Raw genomic sequence first — 20,506 nt, 5'->3', positions numbered from 1 at the left:
GCCAATTCACAAATGCGCATAAGTAAAAGAGTACTCCTGCGGTACTATTTCCCGTACTCATAAATGCTTTGTGCTGCCCCATCCCCCAAGTAATGAAATGTAGCTCCAACTGTACATACTCTTTCCCACTCCTCTCACGTGATAAAGTCCTATTTATGTGCACTCTTGTTCTACCTACAGTAATTATCTCAGTTTACGGTAAAGCATGCGGTTTCTTGTACACGTATTGCCCCGTGAGCATTGCAGTTGAGCAAATCCTCCCTCACTGGGTGCTGCACAAGCCGTGGGCGCCTATTCACTAAGGCGCGCGCCAAACCTGTTTTCGTTGAGTCACAGAGGGGTACCGTGGGCCGAGCCCTCCCTGTGACGTTTACAGTCTGAAGCAGCGAGCAGCGCCTTTCACAAATGCAACGCCTTTATTGTGTGGTAGCGCCATGCGCGCGAGCCACAACACAAGGACACGTCATAGGCATGGCGTAATGCACTGAGGTCTACGAGCACGCACGCCCACCCTTCGAACGGCGCTCTCGTGCTCCTGAGCAGCCAAACGCCTAAAATGGGGGTTAGCCGCCTGTCAGTAGACGCCAGTCTTAATTACACCTGAGGTATAAGCCTGCTGCGTCACGCGAGCTTACACTGTGGCTGTCACGGCGAAGAGCAGGGCCCAGTCGGCACTTGTAACTCGGGGCATTGACTTGTGTAAGCTGTTTGCGCACTAGCACGCCATGCTGCAAGGGCGGGGGTGCAGTGGGTAGACAAGTCCGAGTGAAAAGCGTGCAAGAAACGGATGCATTCCATGTAACGCAAAGGACAGTACATCGGACATCTCTCGTGTGCTAGGAATGTCTCATTTTAAGAACTGCATTTCCTATAGATCTTTAATGTTGGCCTCAGTAAACAGCAATCGTCTTTCATGTTTATAAAACTGCTTCTGAGTGAATGTGCCTTAATTTCTTCAGTAGTATTCAAGTGCAGGGGTAGTTGAAATAAATGTATTTACCGTCATATATTCTGCGACTGGAAACATAACAAAGGCATAGTGCACCACAAATTCAGACCAGTTTAAGTGTGTTGCACACTGGGCACACAATGCATCATCTTCACTGGCAGAGTAATTTCACAGTTGATTACTTTTCATCTCTACACATTAATAATCAGAATGTATTGCTTTTTTGCTCTGTAGCTAGTCACTGCAGGTCACAGATGTCAGTTTAAATGAGTTGTTGCCATTTGGTCATCTCACACTGCCAGTATCACGTGCTCCTCAGTTCAGATAAGCTGCTTGAATGATTGGTCATGCAAGGTCACAAAAGGCGAAATATGATTGGCAATTGGAAAATGCTCTACAGCACGAGCGCCTTTCACCCCTCTCCAGTTTCCTCAGCGCGGTTCGCGGGCAACATTCTCATTACACAGCCTCTGCGAACGGCGTGGGTGCAAGTATTTCTATTTCGTAATGGCTGAATGAAAGTAACCTCCTTTCAACCTCAGTTTTGATGTGATCCCATGCATATGGAATGTCTTCTGCCATGCCTGTATGAACAGAAATCAAATACAGGTTTGATTTCCTTTTACTACAAACAAGCCCTCCCACACAGCTATCCTGGCTATTTCAGGGCCTGACATGTTACGCAAAGATCTACGTAAGATATCTTTCGAGCAATTGGAGAGGGTGTGGCTAAAGGCCAGAGCTGCCCACTTTGGGACGGAGGAACCTGGATCGAGACTCGAAGTCAGCTCAGCAGCCTGTGATTCCGAGCACATCCCTTAAAACCCCGCCCCCCGCCCCAAAAAAATACGTGTGTCCCTGTGTAATGTATGTGGTGCTCATGTAAGCTCCAATACCTTTCGGGTCAAGTTCGTGCTGTATAAACTGACAAAGAAGAATTGGGAAGTATCCACAATGAGGACGATTGAGGGTGTTGTGACTCAAAAATAAGTTGTTGCGTTTTTAGGAGAGGTCCTCGTTCAGTCATGAGACTGTCTTTTGGAACTTGTAAATATGTAATTTTTCCTGTGGATGGATAATTTTTCAAAGGTCTTATTAGACCCCAGTGTTTCACTCTGAGTAGACTGGTTCGGTTTCTGTGTAGAACTCTGTAGAGTAGTTTTCTCGCTTCTCGATGAATCGAATTCAGTTACACCTGGTATTTACAGCAGCTCACAGTACACCTGCTGAAAACAGAGACTTGACTTTGGAAAGCGGTCAGTACTACTGGCTTGGCATTGGCTCTTCAAGACCACATGGCAAGTGGTGATAGTGGCAAACACAAGAAGATTATGGACGAGTGCTGAAACCTTTCAACTTCTCACCCCCAGTCAAGAGATCTGGGTTGAATCCATCGTTGTTCTTTTGCTCACTTCACCACCCGTTTCGACCCAGCCATATGCAAATCAGTCTTGAACCTGCTTCTCATGGGAACAGTCTAGTCGAACTTCCAGGCCTCCATGGACCGGAAACACGCATCGTAGGACCGGTTGATAGAGAGCAAAAGAACAATGGATTAAACCCAGATCTCTTGACCGGGGGTACGTGGTTGAAAAGTTTCAGCACTCAGCCCATCATCTTGTTGTGTTTGCTAAGTGGTGATAGTGGAACACTGCACAACACTCTAGCTGATTGCTAGTAGCAAGACCTCAGGTTCTCCACTTAATATGTGTTCCATCTGTGTATTTGTGTTCCACTTGTCTATTTAGAGAATGAAAATTGCAATTGTTGGGTAGCCTCTGGTGTTTTGGTCGCTTAGGTTTTCTGGTTCACAGCCAAGGGGCCTTGTTCATGTAGAGTTTTACATCAAAAGAACATCCTGAATATAACATAACTTTTATGAGGGAATAATTGTGCTGAATGCATAGATTAGCAGAGATGTAAAAAAATAATCCAAAACTAAAACATATATTTTATTTGAATTTCAGTGATAAGCGGTGGAGCACTCTCTGGACTGTACAGGCTGAAGCAATTTCACTTTCACTGGGGAAACTGTGACAACCATGGATCCGAACACACTGTTAATGGCCACAAATATGCTGCAGAGGTACGTCACTGTGGTCTACATTATCTTATGCATAGAAGAGGTGGCACTGTGTTTTACGTCATAATGCATTGACTTTACAAGGTATATAAATGCGTTTTGGAACACATTACAATTTTAGAAAAAAAATGGCCTCATGTATATTAACAACACTTGACTAAGATCAAAGACCAGGAAAATGTACAAGAATAAAACAATGAAAAACCATGGGCCACACTTAGACTAGATGAAGCAGATTTTCAGAGTAGTTTATTCAATGTTGCTGTGGACCAGGAGACTCAAGTCTGGGTGCTCTAAGTTCACCAAAATACCATGGAACATAGATCACTCTTGAAACAAAGGAACAATATAGGCGATCCTTCTGTCTAAGATATTAGAGAAACATGTAAATAAAATGCTCTGTTGATGGTACGAGTTGCAGTAAATTGCAATGTGATACAGTGAGCTTTATGGAAGTAAATACATAACCAAGCCAGAATGAGTTTGTTAATGATAATATTCTGGAGCAAATCAGATAAAGGGTACATGATAATCATGCTTCGTTACAATGCACTGCGAAACACACACAGAAAAATGTGGGGCATAAAAAGTGTTCCTTAGATATGTAGATGTCCTTTCCTACCCCACAAAGAGGATCTTCTAAGAAGAGGACATACTTGAAACCCTATCGTAGTAACAAAGTAGAAACAAAAACAGCAATAAGAAATTTCGAGGATATTGATTATGATTTTTTTGGGATTTACATTCATAAGCAGCGACAAGGAGCTGGACCAGGACATGCTACTAATGTGTTGGAACATAACTTAGGTAAAACATTTGATGCTGTAGCACATTGACATCATATATAGAAAATGATGAAATATTGTCCCAAAAACAAATATTCAGGTATGTCTCAAGAATGGGTTTGTTTTTGGTGTGTCTTCCGACACAAATAATTTGTATTTCTTTCACCACTCCTGTCACACTCCTTTATGGGTGTCAACGTCTGCTCATTCATGGTGAACATACGGCTATGGAAATTACGCAAACTCCCACCACAATTAGGCAGTGATGATCATGCAAATTTCGAAAGTAGTTACTTCTTTAACTACAGTACATTTTTGGGTTGCACGCAAAGCATAAGGCATTTGTTTAAAAGTGATGGTGTGCCACTGGTAAGACGTAGCATAGTTCCAGTATTTCAACCAAAATGTAAAGACTACCCAAAGTGTTGCATAAAAAATAACCAGATTCTAGTTAGGTAAAGCAAGAACCATCAAAGCATGTACTTGATATATCATTACACAACTATCCCTACAATGAAGAAAGCGAAACAGGATGCAGGACATGTAGGGCAGATTTCAGGGAAGACAGAAAGATGTAAGCATCGCAGCTCTCCATTATTGAAAACCACTAGAAATCTCAATGTAAATCAAGAAAAATACTGTTCTGAAAAACACTGTCTGAGCCCATTTCTATTGGTGATCCACAACAACTGCAAGCATGTCCTGTGTTCTTACCAGCCCTAAAATGCATGACGACTATACCTAGATGTGGCTGACAGATGATAACGAAAACATATACTCTGCTACGGTATGCTATGTTACGCAAAGTTATGTTATTTTTATGCTTATTTTTCTGGGTTTGTGAAGCTTTCAAATTGGATCCAAGGATTCTTGGTCATGCATAGAAAAGAGATGAATAGCATGAATTTTTGAATAGCCTGATCAGAGAGCGAACAACCATGTGCTCTTTGGCTAACAAAAATCCAAACCATATTCATTGTTGTGTGGTGGATTAATGTTAGACACTGTATTGTCCACAGATGTGGCACGGAGTCCAGTCCATTTATAACGCCGGACCTGATTTAGACTTTGGCAAATGGGATACTCTGTCACAAACGTGATGGATATCTCATCCACCATATTGCATATACCAGTTGTATTATGGCAGACAAGATATCTGTAATGTTTGTGATGGAGTATCCCATCCGGCTATGTATAAATCAGGCCCTCTATTCTTAGAGAATGGCTTTGCAGTATCAGCAGTAATACAATAAAGAACTGGTTTTAAGAGTTAAAATGAGGACAGGTAGAGAACAGAACATGTAAAGCAGACACAATGAAAACACTTCCAACACCATAAATAAAAATGCACCTTGGAAAACCCCTGTTGGACTTGGCCCTTTTTGCAGGGTCATCCCTGAACTTTTTGCCTTCCTCCTAGCCTTTTTTTCTGACATGGTGTTGGTGGTTCTAGGACTCTGGGCACTTTAGCTCTACTGTCCAGTGTAAAGTGTGTGTGCTCTCTGTGGTAAACATGGTAAGATTGGTCTACACCTGTTTGGCATATTTAATTTACCTGTCAGTCCCTTGTAAAGTGGTATCTCAGATACCCAGGGCCAGTAAATTAAATGCTACTGGTGGGCTTGCAGCGCTGATTGCGCCACCCAACAAAGTAGCCTTTCAAACCTGTCTCAGGCGTCTGCCATTGCAGGGCCTATGAAGGCAGTGTTACTGCCGCTGTGACGTGACACCTAAAGTGTGTGCCATCTCTGTGACCCCCCTTTTAAATATGAGTAAATTAACAATGAAAAAAAGATGATTGCTAGTAATAGCCCTCCTATTCAACATCAAATCAGTAAATTTACATTAGACATGGATAATATCCTATCCTTGAATAATTTTCCTATCATACAAAACAATACAAGGCTAGTTGAAATATTTAAGGAGTCTAAACTAACCTAAATTCCTCCTATCTTTCTCTAAATGCTTTTAAATCTCTTTAATGCACTGCAAACATTCGTGCTTTATTAGCCAGCACTTTGGTTCTATGTCATGATATTTCAAGGATTTCTGGTACCCTATAATCCTTACGGTTTTTCTTTGAATGATTACTTTTTCACTTGAAACTAATCCTACTTAACATTGTTTCTACATGCATGATACACTTCCATATAGTCTCATACTGGTTACTGCCACAGTCTTGTCTTAGAAAACAAGGAATAGACCAGTAATCATAGTATTCCAGAGGTTTACAACTCTGATAATATTAACCTAGCCACCTTACCCTCCCTAATCCCCCACATCAAAACCAGCATTTGGAGGTTTTAGTTTGAGTAACGTTTGCCATGTTTTTCCATTTTCATAATTGTGAAATGGTATTTGGAGGTGTCAGAAAGATATCCCCTGCACTAATAGCACCACACAGCAGTCATTTACTCATGATTATGGGAGAAGGAACTTGCACTTTGGAATTTTACAGCAGTTAAAGTCTTCACCTTTTCCCCTAACAAGCATTCATTCAAGCTTGTTAGCTTTCTCTAGCTACCATTCCTTTTAACAGTGCACCGATTTATTATTTAAATTTACTCTTCTCAATAAAGCAACAATAGGTTTCTTAAGCTTAAAATCATAAAATACACAATTGATTTGGACCGCATTTCTTCTTTTAATAAAAAAATAATGGATAAATTAGCACTGTTAGTAAACGCAGCTTTTTAGGTCCTTCGTTCATCTTTTCCTAAAATTAATTACTGGGATGGTTATCCTATTAAACATAACTTTTTGATACCTTAAGTAATCTAAGATGTTTCTTGGCTTAGATCAAAATCTTGACATTGCTTCACACTCTTCACATCCAAGTGCAGTGCCAACATAGTGTTCCTGCAAACGTCTTGAGGACTTTATTGGGGAACATGAATCACAATAATTATCATGTTCTATCATTGATCCTGGAATGTCTTTGGTGTGTAGGGAAAAAAACATTGAGATCAGGACTCATAAAAGCAGCCATTTCAAGTATGGCTGCCACTATTGGAAGCCACTCCTGGGAGATTTAGGTGCAATACCTTAATAGAGATCATTATCTTGGTCTGCCATATTTATTTTTCTGATCCAAAGAATGTGAAGTTATTTTGAATTCACTGTTAGTTTTACCTACTCTGCCAGTTTGGGTAATCCTTTTCCTTATCTGTGCAGTGACAATAACAAAACAGGCAAGAGATGTCAAATGTGAGATTGCAGGTGTTTCTCACCAACCAGGACACTGTACACTTGGTCTGTGAAGGAAAATTGACCTCTCAAGCCTCCTTGACTCTTCAAGTGGATTGTTTGAACAATCAATGTCAAGCTGGTGTTGTGAAGCTTGTGTCAATGCACATTACATCCTAGTTATTATAACAGCAGTAAATATGGGAATGTCCAGCTTGTGCTTGTTTTTTGTACAAAACAACAATACATAATAAATATCACAGAAAATGACCAAATCTTAAAATACACAAATTTCAAAATTAATTAAATGAAATACAGTTGCAACACCTGCACCCAAATAATACACAATATTTAAATTGCGATAAACACAAACAGTGCTAATGTTCAATGTTTTAAAGCGAGAAAGACCAAGGAGGCAAAAAAATCGTATAAATCCAATCAGATTAAAGGACGATAGCTCTCATCCACCTCTAGGTAGTATGCTTCATCAAAGGGCCCTTCTTACACCACTATTCCATGAAATAATGGTATGGGTTACAGTCCTCCGCAGAGGGGAGCGTTTGAGATGTTTGTTAGTAGAGGGAAGGTACTTCATAATAGTAGGTGTGGGTGTGCCTACAATAATGAAATGAAAGCAGAGGAAAGAGCATGCCAAAAAGTACCTCCTGGTGGACCTACACCCTTTTATTCCTGTACCCAATAGGTAGGTGACAAAACATTAGATGTAATTCGGCCCGAATGTAAATGGTCAATCGCACCTACATTGCAGGTACCCCGTAAACTCTTTTCACAGTCGCTAACCTTTAATGAACACCAGAAATCATATGGGAGAGCACAATACAATTGCTGCAACCTGTAAAGGAATAAAACAGGATAAAACAAGATCCTACCACAGAAATGTCAAGCTGGAGATGTAAATGCCCAAATGCAAATCCAATTTCCATGTATGTGGACCGTGAAAAAATCACAGACTGATGTGCTGAGGTTGCAGAGGATAAACGTAACAGCATCCCATGATATTTGTGCATCAAAGTCAGTCATCCTGTTCAATGATGCCTTCACGAAGCAAGTATCAAAGAGTGTGTATTTTTAGAGGACTAATGATTCATAATGATATATTGCTTAAGAGTTGAAATCCATCCACCCCTCTGTTAAATGGTAGCGGCAGTTGCAGTCGATAACCTTTTGAGTATTGCCCGGCGGTAATCACCTCTTATACCATTCGATAATTAACCAACAAAGAGGCAGGCGCCGGAGACTGGAAGGCAGGAAACCAAGGTTTATTCTCTCCGGAGGAGAACACATCAGATCAGACAGTAAGGTATCGTCACGAGGTGCTCTAACCACATCTCTGAGGCCTGGCCTCTTATACACAGGTTTATGACTTTATTGCAGGTTTATCATACATGGCACATTCTTGAGATTGCTTTGATACATGAAAGAACATCCTCAGAATCCCCACTTCAAGCTCGTTCCCACACATATCTACAGTGGAAGTCCCCACCCCACACACAGTAGGAGATGGCTATCACACAGCTGGACATTCCGCCAATTCCCGGGGGTGTGTGCGACTGGTCGGGTCTCAGGGGGTGGGGGGCCTTGATCTACTGTAATCCCTTTGATGTGGGGTGTTTCCTTTACAGTAGGGGTAATAAAACTGCGTCCGCAGGGCTAGGTGATGGCCTGGGATCAGTTCGGACGATCAGGCGTGGAGGAAGGGGTTACCGAAAGGATGTATGACCATGTAAGGGATAAAAGGAGGTGTTGGCCAGGTGCGGGATGTGGTTTCATGGCAGGGTCGCGCAGAAGGAGAGGGTTCATGGCCTATGTATGAGGGAGCGGGGGCGACCGGCGCGTGGGGGATGTTTTGCAGCGCCTAGGGAACGCGTTGGTGGTCGGCGGGGGAGGGGAGGGGCAGAGGGGCCATGGCGCTTTCGAAAATGGCTACTGCTTGAGGGAGCGTGCGAGCCTGGGAGGGGACAAGATGGCGCCGATTATGTTGACATCGCAAACCAGATTTTAACAGTCCTCCCTTTTCAACATATCTAGCCAGCTTGTCTAGCCGACATTCACCTTCGTTAACTTCTTAGCCATAATGTCGTAAATGCTTTCATGCGTTCCTGTTTTAAAAGTACAGAGTTTTAGGACAGACAGGAACAATCTGACACAATTGTACATAGTTACATGTGGTTGATGTGACAGGCGAGGAGGTAGCGTATACAAAATTACATCAGCTGCGTCATATGTCAGACCTGGAGATAGGTGGAGGGAAGCTCGCTTGAACACAAATTCGATACCGTAAGAGGTGGTCCGGCAAGACAAGGAATATTACGCACATTACTCAAGGTCTAGAATTTTGTGTGGATCAAACTAATCAGCATAGTCATGTGTACGGCCGATGCTATACAATTGTCATTTTATACCAAGCTAATGTTTCTTAGATATTAGTGTGTAGTTGGAAGTGACCGATAAAGGACCTTGGAAACTTGATTGGAAGATAGACAATTCAAAAGTGGTTGGGAGAGGAATACAACTCAACATGAGTTACAGTCAGGGAGGGGGGGGTTTCTTCTTTCGTTGGCACTGTTGAGCACCGGCGGTGGAGCTAAGGTCCAGCTCAAATCCAGGCTTTCGCGTTGTAGGGTGTGACCATTCTTTGCTCTTGGATCACAGTCCTGTTCTGTCCTGTCCCTTGACTGGTCTTATCATAGGTACCTTGAGACGGAGTACCCGCTTCTCATTCTTCTTTGTCAAGTCAAGTTCAAAAATGGGGGTGCTTTGGGAGGCCGAGGGAAGAGGGGGTGGAGTGGGATCGGATCAAAAGTGGGCCAAGGGGAGCAGAATCTTTCAGCACTGGGCCCATCAATCGCGCTCGACGGGTTGGGACTTCAGGCACGAGCTGATCAGCGAGCAGGGGGCTTCGGGATAGCCCTTCGTTCTATCGCTCTCCATGCTGAGAATGGTGCCTCGTCCCGCATCCTTTTGCTTCGTGGCTCCCCCTTGGTCGATGCCATAGATGTTCCATGATCCGCAGCCAGGCTGTGCGTCACGTCCGACCCCTCTCTTCTGATGACCGCATGTTATCTTTGAATGAGTACAAGAAACAAAATCTTAGAGAGCTGGCAGGGGAGACATTTACACACTTCATTCTCTCTCCCAACCACCGAGTAGTCGGGGAAAAGGTTTTTATCGGTCGCTCTATGATGGATGTCTATTAACTCTTATGTCGGTGTATGTTACTAATTTATTAATCATTTGCTGTGGTGCAGGCTTTGTGGGTGTTCCTGCAAATTTCCATCGTCTGGCCTGCTAGGTGTCGATTCCTGTACCTTATAATCGTGGCAGGAGGCCTGACATCTGTCAACTTTCTGGTCTATCAAAATTCGAACCGGCTTCTCCGGTAGAGACTCGTTCTTCTAACACAAGCTCTGTTAATTCATATTTTTCTCCGAGGACTGCTAAGTTTATGAAAAAGTGCGAGGTGCTACTGTTATGGGTTCACAAATATCTATTTCGGGGAGGGACACAAGCTAAACATTTTTCTTGCTGGAGACAATAGGTAACCCTCATCAGTTTAGGCGATGTATCTTCAGAAAATAAAGTCATCAGCTGTATTGTTCAAAATACCCTGGGACGGCTAGTACAGAACTGGGGCTATTTTGGGAGGACGGGGTGCTTAGACGTTCCAGTTCTGAGCAATTGGGCGGGGCGATTCTGAGCGGTGGAGGTGGTGTCGTTAGAGCTCTAAAACGAAAACCACTGACATATAGTCCCCGTGATGAGGGCCAGATTGGGAGACATCAGTCGTCTTACCTGTCCTTTCTTTCTCAGCCAGTTAGGTTCAACATTTTACAGAAAGGAGAGGTAGTAATGTGGTAAAATTACGGTCGTTTTGCTTCTGTCAATTTGTTCGGTCACTGTCGTGTTTTAGGCCAATTATACACATACTGAGGAGGTATAGTGTCGTTAATTTATTCAAAAAGAAAGAGGGCAAGAGAGCCTTCAGCGAGGGAGAGAGAGAGAGAGAGAGAGAGAGAGGGAGAGAGAGAGAGAGTGAGAGAGAGAGAGAGAGACGTGCGCATCAAGTAGGCTATTTCGTATACGTACGACATAAAAAGAGAGAGAGAGAGAGACATGTGTACGATAATAGGCTACTTGGTGTACACACAACATGGAGTAGCACCGGTCAGTTCTACGTAGGAAAACACAAGCGGGGGAGAAACATAAATTCGGCGTTCACGTACACACAAATACCGGATAGGGCGTAACAGTACATACATCAAGCGCAGAAACTTAAGACGAAGACACAGAGCTTCGTTGAGTATGGGGACCTCTCCTTTCCTGTCCTCTTTCCTATGCATGCTGAGTATTTTCAGTATTTTCCGTAATTCATTTTGGGGGGGGTGTCGGACTTTTTACTCCCCTCCCTTTGATCGATAGACAAGCACTTCAGTCATACGATGACGTTCTCTTCCAGCGACCCAAGCATATGTAATGCATACACATTCGTACCGTACAATAAGGGCACATACGCACAGTCATACCATACAGTTTTTCACGTTCTCAGTGGTGGTCTGCACTTCACGCACCATCCCACAACGTTTGTCTATGTTTTTCCCTACATTCAGCACGGTGCGGTCCATGTCCACTCCATTCTTCAGTCGGAACTCCGATGTGACCTATAGAGAAAAAAAGAAAAGGGGGTCGGTGTGCAGCATTCAAAGTACGTTAGCGCGCGTTGACACGAAAAAGTTCTACTTACCACGTACCAGGCTAGCTGCAGGAGCGGGTAATACCACAGACCTACTATATCCTTCCTCTCGATTATACAAGGATGCTCCATTTTATTCGTCTCCTAAATTCGGGTTCCTTCGTCGTGCATTTGTTTCTCAATCGGTCGCATATTATGGGGCAAGGTACCGTACCTTGCGTTCGGCAGATACCTTAAGCTATAGTCAACCATTCTCTAACAACTCTGGAAAAGGACAGGTGTGATGGGTACAAATTTCATCAATCTAAAATTCAGGCAAGAAAAGAAAAGGGTCTGCATTATCTGCTTTCTATTGCTTGAGAGTAACAGTCATTATTCAAAACCTTTACCAACCTAGATGATTTGTTATGACGCTGATTCCGTAATTCCCTCAAAAACCCTTTATTGAAAACAATGTCAGTATACAAATACGGGCCTACAACCGTACAGGCCGGCCACGGTGTGAGAGGCGTCGAGTATCATGAGCAACACTACCTTAACACGAAAAAAATAAAAATGATAATAAAAGTGGGAAGGCCAGCATCAATAAGGTTGTTCGTATGCCCGATCAGTACCCTCCCCGTCCCTCCGCCCATCATGTGTGAAAACATCGCATACATATCCTTTTAACATAAATGTCAAGTAACCGAAACGCCATAAGGAGTTGTAGGCCCCTCCTACATCGGCGCCATTTTGGGGCGAGGTCGGGCGGGTCCAGCGTACAGTCTAAGTCCTTCCACTAACTAGCTGCCAGACCAGAATCCCTTTCGGCAGTTCGAGAACTTTCGTTAGAGCCAACGGAAAGAACAGACAGCATGAATCGTGATTCGGGGGTGGGGAAGCACAGTTTTTGTTCCTACCGGGTCATGTTGAGGTTCCACCGGAACTGATCCGAGCGGCTAGGCTACAGTGTCTCCTGATAATTCAAACAGAAGCTTGCGTCAGCATGGCGTCACCACGGTCTCGCAGCAATGCCATGATCCATTCTCAGGGCGGGACAGCAGGCGGGTCTCGCTGCCGACGCCTTGAATCAGTCTCTCTCAGGGCACCAAAAGGAGGCAAGATGGCTGCCGCCCGGGGAAAAGACAAGTTAATGTGGAATGATCAAGCAATAGCGGCGGTTGCCCCCACCGGAAGTCCACGGGAGTCGAAGGCCAATGACTCCCACAGAATCTGCAAAGCTGAGAGGGCGTTTTCAAGGGTGTGGCCCATGCCCGAGCAGGCAAGCTTCCGAGTTCCAAGGTAGCCCAGAGCCATCTTTTAGTGGACCAGGCCTGAATCTGAAGAGCCGACCGCCATTTCGAGAGTCCAGTGGCAGCAGCAGCAGCAGCTCTTCGTTACAGCCACTGGGGTGGGTCCCCCCGACCACTTGGCTGCGGGGGCCCACTTCTTGCGTCGAACGCTAATGGCAATCTTGGTGCAGAAAGGAGCCCGCGCCTGGGTGGTCGTCCGGCAGGCGAGACGTAAATGGCTCCCCTGCTGCAGCTGGCTGGTGAGTGCAGGGGCGGCTACTCAGCTGGACGGCGAGTGAAACGGCAGGGGTGCCTTCTCAGCTGGTGAGCCTCCACCTGGGGAGGCGGGGGAGGCCCGTTCGCGTCGCTTCCCCCCCGCCAGGGCACCCTTCGTTGTCGATCTGTGCAGCAGAAGAGAATGGCAAGACCAGTACAAAAACCCGCTAGACTCCTCCTCGGCGCCGCCAGGGTCCCAGCGCTGCGTGTAGCCTCCGGCCTATTCGCACAACCGTCCGTCACTGATGCCGCCCTACAGGCCGATGGATTTTGCATGTCTTTTATAGCCCAAAGCCGACTAAAAGGACCGCCCAAAACAAGCCAATGTTGCTACTTCGAGGAAGGAGGGTGAGGACTGTGTCACGTGGATGTGAATGCTTTGGGATAGAGGTTGCGGCAGGCTGTCATGTAAATAGTTGTTAAAAAACATGTTTTAACGTGTTCACCCTGTCGGAATGTTGTTATACCTATAAGTTATTAAAAATGTTTTAATCATACTACTTTGTTGGAGTGTTGTACATATTTGCAATCTGGCAACGAGCACAAGGATGTTACTGCGTAATCGGAAAACGACCTAGCCCAAGTGTGCGCGATCTAACCCAGTTCGGTAACGTCGATGGTGGGTATTAGCAGACTTCCATTTGTGCATGATTTTGTCGTGTTTACTGGGCGGGGTGGGTGGTAGGGCAGACATGTTTAGGCAGCGAGAGCGATGGAGCCGAGCTACCTCGTGGCCATCTCAACCGTGAGCTTGGCTCCTTCCCCTAGTTTCATATTTTTCGCAAAGGGCTATTTCCTAGTGTTTCTTATTTTTGTAGGGTCAAAAAGGATCCCATCAGTGGTCTACTGGTCTCGCTCGATTATTTTTGTTTCTCTATAGCGATTTTTATGCCCTAGTTTGTTGTAGGCTACAGCGACTGATCCATATTTAGTAAATATGTCCTTATTAGGGGTGCCTTCCAGTGGAGCCGGATGGTTCACCTCTAATAAGCGGTCCGGGCAGAACCAACTACCAATCAGTGGGGAGAAGACAGGCATGACGGGTTACAACGGGGACAAAAGTCTGCACTACCTATCTTTTCACTGCTTGCAAAGACTAGACAGAATATCTCTGTTCCACGTTATTTGTAAGCAGAGAATACCTCCAAAGAACCAATATCGAACAACCAGTGTTCAGACAATCAATCAATCAATGGTGAGAAAGAGATAGGCACGACGGGTTACAATGGGGACAAAAGTCTGCGTTACCTATCCTTCACTATTTGCAAAGACTAGACAGAATATTTCTATTCTACGTTATTTGCAAACAGAGAATATCTCAAAGAGCACTATTCTTCAAAACAATCAATATTCGGACAATCAATCAGTGGGGAGATAAAAATAGGCACGACGGGTTACAATGGGGACAAAAGTCTGCGTTACCTACCCTTCACTATCTGCAAAGGAAGAGAGAGTGTTTCTACTCCTCCCCGTTTGTAGACAGCGAATATCTCAAAGAGAACAATCAATAAGCAATACTAGTATTTTCAATCAATCAATCAATCGTTTCGCAATTTGTCGTGTTTCACGACCTTACCCGGACCGCATGGACAGTTTCTCGTCTTCCGCCTCCAGCGCCCGATCGTCCTCTACTCTCCGTATTTGCCGCGGCACTCCTGATGGTTCCCAGTCAGGACCGTAGATCACTCGAGAGAGGTCGGTTCGGAACCAGTGAAGTTCGGATGATCGGCTGCCAGACGAGGGTCTATCGGGCAGGAGCTCTTTCCGATCGTTGCAGTCGTTCACTCTGTCGTCGGGACCTCTCCCACTGGATCCACGTGTCACTGATGGGCCCCACGCTTGGGACGCCAATTGTTAAATGGTAGCGGCAGTTGCAGTCGATAACCTTTTGAGTATTGCCCGGCGGTAATCGCCTCTTATACCATTCGATAATTAACCAACAAAGAGGCAGGCGCCGGAGACTGGAAGGCAGGAAACCAAGGTTTATTCTCTCCGGAGGAGAACACATCAGATCAGACAGTAAGGTATCGTCACGAGGTGCTCTAACCACATCTCTGAGGCCTGGCCTCTTATACACAGGTTTATGACTTTATTGCAGGTTTATCATACATGGCACATTCTTGAGATTGCTTTGATACATGAAAGAACATCCTCAGAATCCCCACTTCAAGCTCGTTCCCACACATATCTACAGTGGAAGTCCCCACCCCACACACAGTAGGAGATGGCTATCACACAGCTGGACATTCCGCCAATTCCCGGGGGTGTGTGCGACTGGTCGGGTCTCAGGGGGTGGGGGGCCTTGATCTACTGTAATCCCTTTGATGTGGGGTGTTTCCTTTACAGTAGGGGTAATAAAACTGCGTCCGCAGGGCTAGGTGATGGCCTGGGATCAGTTCGGACGATCAGGCGTGGAGGAAGGGGTTACCGAAAGGATGTATGACCATGTAAGGGATAAAAGGAGGTGTTGGCCAGGTGCGGGATGTGGTTTCATGGCAGGGTCGCGCAGAAGGAGAGGGTTCATGGCCTATGTATGAGGGAGCGGGGGCGACCGGCGCGTGGGGGATGTTTTGCAGCGCCTAGGGAACGCGTTGGTGGTCGGCGGGGGAGGGGAGGGGCAGAGGGGCCATGGCGCTTTCGAAAATGGCTACTGCTTGAGGGAGCGTGCGAGCCTGGGAGGGGACAAGATGGCGCCGATTATGTTGACATCGCAAACCAGATTTTAACACCTCTAAGAATACAATACAATTATGCATTAATAATATGCCTTACTGGACATATTCATTAAAAATGCATGATACACAAACCTTTCAGCAAACATGGGATGACTTTTCTGCTTTATATGATTAAATACTGAGACCATCTAGGAGAAACTTAGGCTTTAAAGAAATAAAAATGTAAAAGAAAGGGTGCATGCTTTATTTTTCTATCTTCTTTTTACACTAAATTCCAACCAGTAGGTCTGTCGTTGCCCTTGGGCGGTGATCCTTTCACAGCAGGAGGCTGGTTCCTCACACTGGCCAGCATCTCAAATTTCACTGTCACTATGTTGTCCTGGTCACATTACGCTGTTTGGATGAGTCAATTCTTGGCACAAAAGTGGTCCTCCAGTGTTTTCATCATCCGGTGGTGATCGTTACATTGTGGGACAGATAGTGGCTTGGGGCAACCATGGCTCCCAGGACTATGCATCCCCTTCTGTTAATTGATACCATAGAGCGCAACCTCTCTGTTGCACATGCAGCAAGAAGCCAATTGACTTGGTAACAGCGTCTGCAGGCAACAAGAAAAACAGAAACTTTCATCTGCCCCCCGCCACCTGAGTGTCTGCCTCTTGGCCTATCCGCTATACAATCACAGTGGACAGGTGCCTTTACGCAAATCAATAACAAAAGACACACAGATGATAAACGGAATGCAGAGCAAATCAAACATTCACCCCCAGTCAAGAGATCTGGGTTAAATCCATTGTTCTTTTGCTCACCATGCCACCCCAGTTTAGACCCAGCATTATGCAAATCAGTCTTGACCCTGTTCCTCATTGTAACAGTCCAGCCCGAACTGCCAAGCCAGATCCTCCTTGGACTGGAAACAAGCATCCTGGGACCGGTTTCGGGGCATCACCTCTGATCAGCCAGGCTAGCTTGAATCCAGTGGCACAGTGAGCCCGACACCCACGTCTGGGCATACACGGCACACTTAGGGCGAGAAAGCAAAAGACACAAAGATGATGGACGGAATGCAGAGCAAATCAAACATTCACCCCCAGTCTAGAGATCTGGGTTAAATCCATCGTTCTTTGCTCACCATCCCACCCCAGGGCTTTCCATGCTACTGGAGTCAAGCTAGCCTGGCTGATGAGGGGTGATGCCCCGAAACTGGTCCCAGGATGCTTGTTTCCAGTCCAGGCAGGATCTGGCCTGGCAGTTCGGGCTGGACTGCTCCCATTGCCTACTTTGCCCATGCCTTAAAACATCTCTGATAGGAGTTCTGAGGCACATCTACCTCATCTGAGTGACATATAGATGGCTAATATTGCCACAGACACCCTCATGAGGCCGCTTCATGGAGCCTCACTTCTTCGCTGGTCACCTCCTCCACCAACATGGGTAATCTACAAGCAGCCCTCAGAGTTGCAAGGGCAGTCTCAATATCTGCAGTGGGTGGCGTGTTCTATGCGTTCATCTTCATCTACTTGCTAGGAGCAACTTATCCTTGCCACAGAGGTCATGGTGACAAGCACTGTGGCCGTGCAGATACCTCGTCATTACATCCATGCTTCCGTCCTCCCAAATATCTGGGTGGAGAGGGAAGTATCTGCTCCTTCGCCCAGGGCCCTGCAAAAACTTCTGGTGAATACATTTCACTGCTAAATTGAATTAGCTCATAAGAAGCAGCATTCGGAAAATGTCAGTTAACTCTGTGATAGATTTGATGTCTATCTCCAACCCTTGCAAGCTGATACTTTGTCAAACTCACGTTTGGAACTAGACCGAATCTTGACGTCATGTCCCTGTTATTGCATAGTGATGCAATCACAATCTGCTCTAGAAAAAGCCTTGCAGTGAGCTTGGCTTGTGGATACTGCATATAACACAGTGCATGACACCAAAGACTGAATCCACACAAATTACATGCTGCAGTCAGCCTCTCATTGGTGGCCAGTAATTTTAGGAGGGGGGGGACAGACAGAGCACACACGCACGCACACAGACACATTAATCCACACTCATGCATTCACACACAGTCACACGCACACAGATCCATTCACAACACTCATTACCAAATATTCAAACATACATACATGCACCCACGCACGCACGCACACACGCACGCACTAAACATTACTTAAAATAAAAATCACTCTTAATTGCAGTTCTGCCTCGGAAGTCCCAGGAGGGTTGAAACTGCTGCCTTTCCTCAGTGGTTGACCTTAGGCAAGCCAGTGAGGGAAGGCAGCAGTTCCAAGCCTTCGAGGCCCTAGAAGGGTTGGTACTGCTGTCTTCCCTCATTGTCTGCCCCAAAACCAGCCAATGAGAGTAAAAAAGGCAGCAGCTCCAATCTTGTCACAGAGTGAGATGGAATCAGTGTGACTGATGACTCACCCCACTCTGTGACGAGGTGTCACTGACTGACACCCGGCCCTGGGCACTTCAGGGCTTAAAGCTTCCTTCGTCACAAGGGGGAGGGCCTCTGGGACCTTAGGTGAGCTGAGGAGATCACGCCCACAGGATCTGTGACATCCTCAGATCAGCAAGGTTCAGCTCAGGCAGCCAGGAGCCTGCACATTTAGTGCATGTCTAGCTCCTTTCTGCCTGACCTGAAAATGAAGAGTGTCTGTCAGGCTGACTTTTGCTCAGCCTGATGGGCACTCATCTTGAGGTGCAAAAGGTGAGGAGGCAAGGCCCCTCAGCCCCGATAGACGTGCCGCGACTGCTGAGCCTTCTGAAAGGGAAACCCTAAGAGCTTCATACATAGGTTTGTGGAAGTTACTTCACTGCTCTCAAGAGGTCTTGTTCTTCTTTAGATTAGAAAGTGCCAACTGATGAGAAAGATGAAAACAAACCCACCTTGCCTTTTAGAAAAGGTGATTAAAAACAAATGTTTTTTTCAGTTTTATATAGCGCAAACTCGACCTGAAGCACCAGCTATATTAAACAAAGGCACATGCATTTGTGGTAGGTACAGGTAGGTTAATTTACACACTTAGATCAAATTACACTTTGAGAGGTCGTTAAAACTAGAGCAGTGGCCTACAGTTAGTGTTTGTCATATAGGATTTGATCAATGTAAACAGTTGCAGTTTATTTATCGAATTCAGTGTAATGAAACCACATTTCTTTTTTCACAGCTTCATTTGGTGCACTGGAACACAAAGTATAGCTCGTTTGGTGAGGCTGTAAGGCATTGTGATGGTCTGGCTGTTGTTGGCGTTTTTCTGCAGGTGAGCGGATTAAGAATCACAGAATTGCCCCACTTTGCATTGTGAATGTGCCCAAACTGTCCATGCCTATGCTGCCTTTGCAGCCTCTGTACCACGCCTTACAATGCAATCAATCAATCAATCAATCAATCAATCAATCAATCAGAGTCTTATAAAGCACAACTACTCACCTATGAGGGTCCCAAGGTTCTGGGCGGAGGGGAGGGCTTGTTCTGCGGTTCAGTCAAAGAGCCAGGTCTTGAGGTCGTTCCTGATTTGCGGCAGCAATGGGGATTGCCTAAGGTGCAGAGGCAGTGAGTTCCAGGTCTTTGCAGTGAGGTAGAAGGATCTTTCTCTGGCTGTGGTATTGTGGATCCTTGGGACGTTGGCCATGGCCAGTTTGGCAGAGTGGACATGTCTGGTGGGAGTGTAGAAGGCGAGGCGGAGGTTGAGGTACACAGGTCCGGTGTTGTGGAAGACTTTATAGGCATGGGTGAGAAGCTTGAAGGTGATTCTCTTGTTGACCGGAAGCCAGTGAAGGTCTCTCAGGTGGCCGGTAATGTGGTTGTGGCATGAGATGTTCAGGATGAGTCTGGCGGAGGCATTCTTGACGGTCTGCAGTTTTTTTGGGCCGCTTCTGGGTGGTGCCGGCATAGAGTGCATTGCCGTAGTCAAGTCTGCTGAGGACGAGTGCATGGGTGACCGTTTTCCTGGACTCGGTGGGGATCCACTTGAAGATCAACGAAGGAGGTGGAGCGTGTGCAAGCAGAAGGGATGAGACAGCATTGATTTGGTGGTTCATTGAGAGAGAGTAGTCCATTATGATGCCAAGGTTGTGTGCATGGTCTGTGGGTGTGGGGGGAATTCTGAGCGCTGCGGGCCCCCAGGAGTTGGGCCACAATTCATTGTGACATTACACTCAGACAGGCCATTAATCTCCCCACCTAGGGTCATTCACACCTGCCCCCCTCACATTCACTCACATCCTGTCACGCAATTACTGCACCACAGTTGTATTCAGCTCCTGCTACTCACACCTCCTGCCTCTTAGTGTTACCCGCACTCAGTCCAGCGTTATTATTGATGCGTCCTGCCCCTCACTGTCAAACCTCCTTTCTCTTACTGCTATGTTCACTGCCCCTTGCTGTCTCTGACACCTACTGCCTCTCTCAAAATGCTGGATGCCTGAACCAGGGAGGAGAGACGGCTGGGCCAGGCAGGCTGTCCCTCTCTTTAACTTCTTCGGGCATATTGACCTCTACATGACCTTGATGGACTGTTTTGCCAAGTCAAGTAAAAAAGTATGGTCTTAACTGATACTA

General features: G+C 45.7%; 1 protein-coding gene across 2 annotated transcripts in view; it reads left to right on the top strand.

Moving 5' to 3' along the window:
• LOC146831106 (carbonic anhydrase 2-like) overlaps positions 1-20,506 on the top strand; it is a 93,761-nt gene that overhangs the window by 61,670 nt on the left and 11,585 nt on the right. For both annotated transcript variants that reach the window (XM_085605339.1, XM_085605338.1), the window contains exons 4-5: positions 2,917-3,035; positions 19,113-19,205. In XM_085605339.1, coding sequence (XP_085461465.1) covers positions 2,917-3,035; positions 19,113-19,205 — 212 coding nt within the window. The remainder of the gene's footprint in view (positions 1-2,916; positions 3,036-19,112; positions 19,206-20,506) is intronic.

Source organism: Triturus cristatus, chromosome 5_1 (genome assembly GCF_964204655.1).
Source record: "Triturus cristatus chromosome 5_1, aTriCri1.1, whole genome shotgun sequence".
Lineage (NCBI taxonomy): Eukaryota > Metazoa > Chordata > Amphibia > Caudata > Salamandridae > Triturus > Triturus cristatus.
The sequence above is the reverse complement of the archived record's forward strand: the minus strand, read 5'-3'. Positions and strand labels throughout refer to the sequence as shown.